The sequence below is a fragment of the Festucalex cinctus genome, chromosome 17 (assembly GCF_051991245.1).
Source record: "Festucalex cinctus isolate MCC-2025b chromosome 17, RoL_Fcin_1.0, whole genome shotgun sequence".
Lineage (NCBI taxonomy): Eukaryota > Metazoa > Chordata > Actinopteri > Syngnathiformes > Syngnathidae > Festucalex > Festucalex cinctus.
Window position 1 is genome coordinate 17,606,166 of NC_135427.1, and position 10,211 is coordinate 17,616,376.

Sequence of the window (10,211 nt, forward strand, 5' to 3'; positions counted from 1 at the left end):
TAATACAAAATAGTTTAAACCTTGAATTTGGTCTTTTTCAATGAACAACCATTTGATTTTTTTTCCCAAATGTAGCTGTAAAGTTGTTTATCTTAGAAATATATTTACTGCATCAATAATGATACTTTTTTATGATTGCAATGAGATATGAAAAAATAATAGACTGTACAAATATATTTTCATTTATTTCAATAATAAATATGACTACATTTTTGACCCACCAGTCATTGACAACAAACAGACACTTGAATTCTCCTTTTTTTTTTCAATCATTTTTTTTAATACCATAAAAGACAAGACAAGACAAGAAAAGCTCTCCATCAACAATTGTTCTTTTATTGAACGTGCCACTTGCAATGCCGACCAGGCTGCCGAAAAAAACAAAAAAAAACAAAAAAAGAGCACAATGAAAGCATAAATCCAAATAAACTGCAAACGGCATGAGTTTATTCTGCACGCATAAATGACGACGATGATGATGGCAGTAGAAAAGTGTCGACGAGGATGACGTCAGCATCAAATTGAAGATGCATGCAAACACGCTAATGACAAACAAGTTCAACTTGAACTGTGAGCGGATACAGACAAACAAGAGGACAGACGGACGACAACAACAACAACTAACCACCTGACTCCTTTCCTAAATAGACAACAAAAGATTTCAAAAATATTTTTCTCTTTATTTATTTTTTTGGGGGTGTTGCGTTTGTTCCGGTTTTGTGTGGACAAGTTCGGGATAAGCTCAGATGATTCCGTACTGGGCCAGCTCGTGCAGCTCCAGATGATTGAAGGCCTCCCACGGGCAAATCACCGTAATGTCTGAAACATATGAAATACATACATGGTGGCTACATGCAAATCATATCAAATATGAAATCATACACGTAACAATCACTCAAATGTTCGGCTTGCAATTCACATTAATTTTATTCTTGCCAATTTTAAGAATCTGCCGAAAACAATCTGTATGGGCCGGGCCCTATTTCAGCTCCGTGCCACATGACTTGACTTGACGTTGTTCTCGTACGCGCTTTGTTATGACGAGTGAAAAAAAAAAATGGAAGCAGGCACTCACAAAAAGTCATTTGAACATTTGTTGGATTTTCCCACTCATCTGAATATAAGACTGGTTAGCCGATAGCCCACACACGCCCGTGCAAGCCTTGAAGTCACAGGGCGGCCATCTTGCTCCTCCCATCTCGTGAGCAGACTACTGCGTAAACTACACGGTATACATACCGATGAGACATATACAGCTCATAGGCAGTGAGTATAGAGTTGTAAATAAACAAGTTTCCTCCTGCAAACATCATTAATCATATCATTTATACTGTTTCTACTAAGTACTAGGGGTGTTAAAAAAAAATCGATTCGGCGATATATCGCGATACTACATCGCGCGATTCTCGAATCGATTCAATAATCGGCAGAATCGATTTTTTTTTTTTTTTTTTTTTTAGGATTCACACCTTGAGCATGGAAGAATGTTATATGAACGGCACATTAAGCCTTAATATTTTTATTTTAATGCTGTTCAAACATGAAACAGATTACAACCTCTATAAGACTGAAATTTCAGATAAATAAATAATACATTTTCATATAAATCTTACACTCTACAAGCTTACTGATTAGTATTTTCTAAATATGAATGAAAAAAAATCGCAACAATCGACTTATAAATTCGTATCGGGATTAATCGGTATCGAATCGTGACCATTCGTATCGGGATTAATCGGTATCGAATCGAATCGTGACCTGTGAATCGTGATACGAATCGAATCGTCAGGTACTAGGCAATTCACACCCCTACTAAGTACTGTCTCAAATGTTTCAATACTGTAAATGTGTGGGATGGTATGCCTAGAAAGGTTTCTTGGGAGGAGCAATATGGCTGCCTCACGACTTCAAAAGTCTTGGCCTATCGGCTATCCAGTCATATATTCAGGTCAGTGAATTTCCCCAACATGGTGTACGTGTGTAAAAGACTGACCGGTTCCTAAACCTTCCATTCCCGGGATGTCATCGCCGAACCTGCACAAAAACGATACGGACAACAATCAATGGTGATCCATCCATGATCATTGATTGCTGGACTTGAGCGAACAATGCGGCACGACGCACGCACCCCTGCACGCCCTTTTTGGGCGGCTTGCTCTTGAACTGTCTCGTCTGCCTCTGCTTGAACTTGGGGGGCCCCTTGCGCGGGGTGGCGGGGCCCCCGCTCACCCGCGTGGCCGACTTCAGCTCGGCTTTGGGCGCCTCCAGATTCATCTCCACCCGTCCGTCTGTCTGTGTTGCTCTTCTGTGGAACACGTGGACATGAAAACACGTAAGCAAACACGCACACACGCACATAAAAATAAAAAAATAATGGAATCATCTATAGTAAATGAAGGTCATGAAAACGTTGCTGCTTTTGACGTCGACTTGTATCATGAGTGTGTTGAGCACGTTTGTGTATGTGTGCATTTCATTTCCTCAAAGTGGATGCGATGACAAACAAGTGAAATACAAAACTAAACAAACAAATAATTTAAAAAACTAAATAATAAAATATATAATAATAATAAACATAATAAATAAACAAAACAAAATCAATAAATAAAAACAAATAATATAATAAAATAAAAAACAAAACAATAAAAATAAAATAAATAATATAATAATATAATGAACAATATAACATATAACAATATAATAAACAAACAAATAGACAAAAAAAATAGAATAAATAAAATACACATAAAAAACAAAACAAAAATAAATAAAAATAATAGTAAAAATAAATAATACAATAATATCATAAACAATATAACATAATATAATAAACAAATAAACAAAATAAAAATAATAAAAATAAATAACATAATAAATAAAATAATAAAAATACTAAAAAAACAAAATAAAAATAAATAAATAATATAACATAACATAAAACAATATATGATAAACAAAACAATAAACAAAACAAAATAAAAAAATAAAAACAATTAATGTTGTGTAATATAATAATATAATTAAAAAAACAAAAAACAACAACAATACAAAACAAACAACAAAGCAAAAAACAAAACAAAAAAAAATACAAAAAACACGTGCACATGGACGTGTACGTGCCACTCCAAGACAAAGTGCCAGGTCTGATTTTTTTTTTTTTTTTTTTGGTGCAACAACACAATGTTGGGTCAGTGTGACCCCGAGACAATAGGAGCTAATCCTAATCCGGGGCTCACTTTACTAATCTGCCTTCAATCTGGTTAGCGAGAACGTCGCGCAAGTGCTGAGCAAACACGGACGCTCTTATAAGCTTCGCACAAAACAATCTCAATGACAAACGCACAACAGCACAAAACATTTCATTCACCAGTTCAAATGACAAAATCGTCACATTACTCTCATTCTTTTGACAAAAAAAGACATGACAAAATTGTAAATAAGGTTATGAAATTAACATTTGCACCTTTAAATTAAACAACAGTTTTTAATCACTTTTTTGTAACATTTAAAGTGATTCACAATAAAATGTTTGTTTAGTTTTCTATTAAAAAAATGTAGTCTTTCAAAATGCAAATAAAGTGCAAATAACTAAATAATAAATCAATAATAAAAAAAAGTGCAAATAAAATAAAGTGCAAAATATTGTAACATTCACATGACAAATTGCCAATATATATTTTTTAATTTAATTTAAAACTTTTTTTTTTATTTTACATTTGTAGTTTTTTAAATAATATTTCAAAAATGCAACAATTTTAAAAATGCTTGCACTGTGAACTTTTTTTGTCCACTTTTAATGCGAGCCAAGTTTTTTATATATATTTAAGAACATAAAACAGGTCAAGAAAAGTCCTTGATCAAAGCATATTCTTGTCAATATTCTGATCAGTATTGATCGTGAAACCTTTGCCTACTCATGTCAATCCTCATCCTGTCCTTCATTTTTTTTGTCTTGCACGGAGACGTGCGTCAAGTGCGACTCGTGAGCAACGCCGCCGCCGCAGCATTCAGCCCAAATTTCTCCCCAAGGCGGACGGGTTCTACTCACGTGCTGGCTTTTCTTGCGCGATGGTCGGCCCGATGCGATGACGAGATGGCAGATGAGCGCAGGAGGACGACGAGTCGTTCTTATATGGCCGGGATGGATTAGCGCGGACACGCTTCGTCGTGGTCGTGTCCGAGCTCACTAGATGGCCGGGAGGGGCAGTACGACGCATCACTGGGGAGAGAGAGACGGACAAACAAACGGCGCTCCAAATTTCATGAGCGACAAATTTGTGCAGAGGCGGGTTAAACCGAATGTTGGTCATTTCGCCGAAGACACTGTTGAAAAATGGAGGCTTTTCGCTGTTGTGGGTGTGAATGTGAACACAGCTGACTGCGGGTCGATCCAAATATCGATATTGTTGATACCAAGTCAATATCGATATCGGATCGATACTGGCACTAATAGCGATCTCGTAATTTAGTTTCAGCTTGGCTCTTTTATGCACTGCCGCGGTTTGGTCAAACAGATAACGGGCATATCGCAGTTTCCATCGTGACATCACACGACTTAGCATCTCATCATTGTAAGAGATTGCATCAACACATACTGTATTCCATCCATCCATTTTCTGAGCCGCTTTACCTCACAAGGGTCACAGGGGGTGCTGGAGCCTACAACCTGAACTGCACTTCCAGTATTGTACTTGAAAAATATTAGTTTCACTTATTTATTTTATTTATTAAGAAATAAAATAAAAAAAATATATAAAACAAAAATATAAATAAAAAAAATTAAGTAAAATAAAATAAAATAGAGAGCAATGATATGTTGAATCAGTAAGACTGCTGAATGAATAATTCTGAGCTCTCTTAAAAAAAGAAAAGTAAAAGAAAAATCATTTGTTTTATGTGTTGTGTATTATGTTTTATATTTGTTGATGCATGATCATCTCTAACATCTTGTTTATTTAAGTTGAAAAAGAAGTGATGAAGGCAGAATTTTTAGTTTATATATATATATATAATTATTATTTTAAATATTTATAGTTTTTGAACAGTAACGTATTTGTTTATATTTATTTTCCACTTTGCACTTTTTTAAGAAAAAAAAAATTACTTTGCTATGGTTGGAATGTTTCTGGGGGGGAGACAAAGGATTGATAAAGTATTTTCCATTTATGAATAAACTTAATTTTCAACCTAATTTTGTCCTTTGTTTAAAAAGGAAACAAAAAAATCCTTACAGGTTGAAATATGATTGTGAATAAGCAATTCAATGATATTTCATTAAAAAAATAATAATAATAATAATTATATACTATCATTTAAAAAAAGTATCTTATATCGATATCGGTGATACTGGCACATCCTCACTGCTTTTTGCCGGTGTGGGAGGAGAGAAACTAAGCTTGTTGGATTATTAAATACAGAATGAGCTGCTGATTACTGAAATACATCTGCAGACCTCATGCCCAACAGGACAGAAGGACACAAAGAGAAGTACAGACGGACGGACGGATGGATGAACAGAATGACGGCGCTTACACAGATGACTGGATTCAAAGATTTCATTGATGGATGAAAACACACACGGCTATCATCATCATCAAGCGACCACTGAAGGATGCAACATGGCGCCGAGTGACCTAAGGTAACCCCGCCTGTGCACCCGATGATGATCATGATGTTGATGTCACTAATCTGTCATTTTCCATCACGTCACACGTTCAGCGGTGGCGTAATCCCGACAGTTACACGTTGCCGTGGCGACGAGCCGTCAACAACACGACCGCTTGCATCTGCCACTGTTTCATTCAAAACACAAGTGCAATAAATATGTACGTGTCTTTTATTCACAACAATAAATAAATTAAAAAAATTAAAAAAACGTTTCACAGTGCAAACAGACTTGATAGACGAGCCTTCGATCGTCTTCAGTCGAGTCACACTCGAGCGTCCGGACCAGATCCAAATCCGTCCTTTCTGCTCGAGGCGTCTCCGTTGAGTCCGTTCCAGAAAGTTCTGCACACACGCAATGTGTGACACACGTCGTCGGGACCAGTCGGTCGGAATCACTGACCTGTATATAAGACTGGATAACGGAGGCAGTTGGATGACGTCCAAACTCACCAAGGGGCGGGGGGGCGCTCACGTCACGTCTTTTTTTTTGAGCAGCCGGATCTCCATCTTCAGGAAGGTCTTGAGGTTGTCGTCCAGCGCGCTCTCCTCTACGGCGGCCAGCGCTCGCTCGCCGCCGCCGTCGCTACCGTAGAAGGCCAGCAGCCGCTCGGCGTGCTCGATCCACACGCAGTTGTGGCAGCCGCTCATGCAGCAGTGCGTGGGGGCCGCGGGGGGGCCGACGCCGACGGTGGACGGACCCATGCTCTCCAGAGGGGTCGACGGCATAGGAGGTGGAGCCTCGTCTGTGCACCTGCTGCGTATGATCTGATTGAGCGGACCCCGTCTCCATGACGTCATGCACAGCTGCAAAAAAATTAACAGAATGAACTTGGATTTGCCTTCCTTTCACTTATACTTCATAAACAAGATGAAATTCCACCTTTGGCCAGTCTATTGGTTTGGTTGGTTTGTTTTGAACATAGAAACATAAACACATTACAAGTGTAAAGTGCAAGTTGAAGTAAAACTAAAAATGTAAAAAGAATGAAAAAATTGACAACAATACATTCCATAATTGACAAGTTGAAGGAGTAGGAAAGAAGTACACATACTTATCTCTCTAATTTATGAATGTATTGTACACTTTTGATCTTCCTGTTTTAATGTTTGGATGATTCGGTTGACTTTGGAAACATGTTTTACTTGGTATTATTGAATATGATAGGACCACCCACACGCCATTTTATATAATAAAAAAAATATATATATATATTTTAGTAAAGTTCTAAATTCATAGACCTACATTTGTGCATAAGAAACCTACCTCTGCTGAATTTTCTATCAATATGACACCTATCTGCTCGTATGAAACAAAAAGGTGGGAAAACATGAATATGACTATATTAACACTATCTTCAAACTTTTGTATTTTATTTTATTTTTTTTATTTTTATTTTTTAAATGTTCCCGGGCGTGTTTTGATGAAATTTTAACCTACAGTATATCGTTTAGACTGTTGACCTTTCTAAATGTTCAGTAAAACCTGCTTTGTTTAAATAAAGTTTATTTAAAAAAAAAATAGAAACCGAAATATAACATTAGTGATATGACTGATATTGACAGCTAACGGGCGAAATAAAAGCAAAAGCTCGCTTTCGATTGGGTCATTCATTCAACGTCATCTTGACACAATGCACTTTAAGCGCTGCTTTGTCATCTAAAACACAAAGAATACATATTTATTTCTGTCACGGACCGGGTGGAAAAAAAATAGATGATCGGTTACGTATGAGGCTAATGGAGGCAACCGACCTGTCGTAAAGACGCCGACGACCTTGTCACAAGCAAATAAACCATCGAGAACCAACAAAAGGTTCGATTGGGACTCGGATTTGTTTTCAATGCTATCAAACTCGTGTCTTAAAAACAAACAAAACAAAACAAAAAAACTAGCCGGAGTTTCCTCGTCGTAAGCGTGAACGTCCTCTCATTCTCCCGGAAGTAAAACCTTGTCAACAAAAGCAGCGATTGGCCGCTAGCGAGAAATCTGAACCAATCAGAAAAAAAAACAATTAAAAAAAAATGCCGTGTTAACCAATGATGAACCGTGTGGGCGGTGACAAAGACGAGTTTGCGTTTACAAATCATGTCCCGCAGATGGCAGTGCTGTACTGTTTGTCATCGTTTCCCAATTTGGATTGACCTTTTGACAGTAAAAATCACAAAAACACATCTAAAATATGTACAGTATTGAACTAATAATGTTACCCCCTCAGTTTACTTACAAATTGAATTACTCTGCTCAATGTTGGCCTATGTAGATGAACACAAAACTATTATTGTGTTATTGTGACTCTATGTACCTTCTGCCTTTTAGTAAACTAATTATGCATTACAGTACTTGTAGGAATACAATACAGTGCCCTGCGATGGGCTGGCAACCAGTCCAGGGTGTACCCCGCCTACTGCCCAAAGCCAGCTGAGATAGGCTCCAGCACTCCCCGCGACCCTTGTGAGGAGTAAGCGGTTCAGAAAATGGATGGATGGATGTAGGAATACATAAAAACAATTTCGGGACCAGGGTTAATTATAGTTTTGGAATTTTTCATATGTTAGTTTTGATTTCGTTTTGTGTTTTGTTTTTTTAAATGTAGTTAGTTTCAATTCGTTTTCACGGTGGTTCTGTTAGTTTGTATTAGTTTTAGTTAATAAATGATTAGTTTAGTTTAAGATATTTTTTTTAAACAAAAGTGTGTGACTTGTGGGCAATGTTTAAGCATTGTCGCGACATTTTCTGAAGGCGCTTTTCTATTGGTTGCTGCTTAATGACGTCACTTCAGTATGACACAATTTCAAACGTCCTTATTCCGCTTCATATCACAATAAATCAACTTCAGATCACATTTAAAATCATCCCCCAAAGGCTGATGCATTCAATTAATTACCAAAGACTAAAACGAGGACATTTTTGCTATCATTAAAGTTCGTTTTAGTTCGTTTTTGTTTTTTTAAAAAGCATTTTCATTTTTATTTTATTTCGTTAACAAAATTGTTTTTTGAAGTTTAGTTTTTTCCACAGTTGTAGTTAACTAAAATAACCTTGTTTGGGACCGGTAAAAAGAAAAAATAAATAAAATAAAATAAATAAATAAATAAATGTTAGATTCTCTGTGCCAAAAAAATGTAAAGTGCATTTCAATGAGTTAAAAAAAAAAAAAAATTGATGGTATTGTACTTTATGAAAAAACTACTGAATTCTGGTTGTGCACGTTTTGGCCACCAGGGGGCAGTATAATACTCACATCAATCATACACAAGAATCTGCCGGAGATAACCGCAACATTCCACCCAGAGGATAAGCAATATATGCCTGTGAGTTATGTTGCACTGTATGAAAAAATACATATCAACCATAGTTTGTATTTTTCATGTTTTACTTGAATGCTTGCTCATGTATTCCAGCCACGTTTTTAGGTGTTATTTGCCCTTAACTGATGTGTTTTTATCTTCCGGTGGCCCCCTTGGGGGCTGAGCTCCATGTTTTCAAGCAGCGTTCATGGAAACGCCGCCTGACGACACAAACAGAGAGCAAGGATGGAGGAGACAGACAGAAAGGAGAGAAAGCCGACCTGTTTCCTCTTTTTGACTTGCAAATTTCGGAGTGAGTTTAACTCAGGGAAAAACAAACAACCAAAAAAAAAAAAAACAGCGATTGTGTACTTTGTGTTAGTGCGTGTGCAGATGTGTCGCTCAGGTGTTCCTCACCCAAGGTTTGTTCCTCACAGCGCCGTCTTTGTCCCGAGTGCACAAAGGGAACATTGTGCTACACGTTGCTGTTCCTCTTCCTGCCTGCGCACCAAAAAAACCTCAAAAGAATCACTTGTCGGACTAGTCCTGTTTTTTGGGAGATTGGGGGGGGGGGGGGGTGTAGACGACACTGAGTTTTTTATTTTATTTGACTTTTATCTCTTTATTATTTGTTTATGTGTTCATATATATATATATATATATATATATATATATATATATATATATATATATATATATATATATATATATATATATATATGTATATATATATTTATTTATTTATTAGGGGTGTGCCAAAAAAACGATTCATATAAGAATCGAGATTCTCATTTATTAATCGAATCGAATCGATATTAATATCCAAAAATTGATTTTATTTCAATTAGAAATGAAGAAGGGGAAAAGGCAGTTGTAGCCCACATGCTGTTTTTGTGGAAAAAGGCACTTAGAATACAAAATTAATAAATGTTTAAAAAAAAAAAAAAAAAAAAAAAAAAAAAAAAAAAAAAAAAAAAAGACACTTTAATGTCTCTATTTGTCATTTTGTCTGGCAAAGCAGACTGGAGTAGATCATGACAATGTTGTGCATATCTGTAAATTGAAACAGAAATCATTTGTCAATCAAAACATTTTGAATCGAGAATCGAAAATCGATTCTGAATCGAATCGTAGACCCAAAAATTGTAATCGAATCGAATCGTGAGACAGTCAAAGATTCCCAGCCCTAATATGTATGTATGTATATATATATATATATATATATATATATATATATATATATATATATATATATA

The 10,211-nt window shown here is 36.2% G+C and overlaps 2 protein-coding genes across 3 annotated transcripts; both read right to left on the bottom strand.

Annotated features, from left to right (window-relative positions):
• Nucleotides 1-314: 314 nt before the first annotated feature.
• Nucleotides 315-4,636, bottom strand: pde6gb (phosphodiesterase 6G, cGMP-specific, rod, gamma, paralog b). The gene is made up of 4 exons (XM_077503022.1): nt 4,049-4,636; nt 2,129-2,305; nt 1,994-2,034; nt 315-819 (listed from the first exon to the last, which is right to left on the bottom strand). Exons 2-4 carry the CDS (start codon nt 2,272-2,274, stop codon nt 743-745), a joined length of 264 nt encoding a protein of 87 aa, XP_077359148.1. The 5' UTR covers nt 2,275-2,305; nt 4,049-4,636; the 3' UTR covers nt 315-742.
• A 905-nt stretch (nt 4,637-5,541) lies between these two features.
• Nucleotides 5,542-9,456, bottom strand: oxld1 (oxidoreductase-like domain containing 1). Of its 2 annotated transcripts, none has more exons than XM_077503019.1 (3): nt 9,373-9,456; nt 6,118-6,471; nt 5,542-6,009 (listed from the first exon to the last, which is right to left on the bottom strand). In XM_077503019.1, the coding sequence occupies exons 1-2, from the start codon at nt 9,424-9,426 to the stop codon at nt 6,136-6,138; spliced, it is 390 nt and encodes a 129-aa protein (XP_077359145.1). In that variant the 5' UTR covers nt 9,427-9,456; the 3' UTR covers nt 5,542-6,009; nt 6,118-6,135. The 2 variants fall into 2 exon arrangements, with proteins under 2 accessions (XP_077359145.1, XP_077359146.1); XM_077503020.1 differs by lacking the exon at nt 9,373-9,456 and adding an exon at nt 7,420-7,726.
• Nucleotides 9,457-10,211: the final 755 nt, after the last annotated feature.

What these genes read in the sequence shown, in the direction of transcription:
- pde6gb (XM_077503022.1), bottom strand. Translation starts at nt 2,274, where the DNA reads ATGAATCTGGAGGCGCCCAAAGCCGAGCTGAAGTCGGCCACGCGGGTG. An exon ending in CCCAAAAAGGGCGTGCAGGG is followed by an intron (nt 2,035 to 2,128) that starts GTGCGTGCGTCG and finishes GTTTTTGTGCAG; the next exon opens with GTTCGGCGATGACATCCCGG. An exon ending in AATGGAAGGTTTAGGAACCG is followed by an intron (nt 820 to 1,993) that starts GTCAGTCTTTTA and finishes CATATGTTTCAG; the next exon opens with ACATTACGGTGATTTGCCCG.
- oxld1 (XM_077503019.1), bottom strand. Translation starts at nt 9,426, where the DNA reads ATGTTCCCTTTGTGCACTCGGGACAAAGACGGCGCTGTGAGGAACAAA. An exon ending in CTGTGAGGAACAAACCTTGG is followed by an intron (nt 6,472 to 9,372) that starts GTGAGGAACACC and finishes ATTTTTTTGCAG; the next exon opens with CTGTGCATGACGTCATGGAG.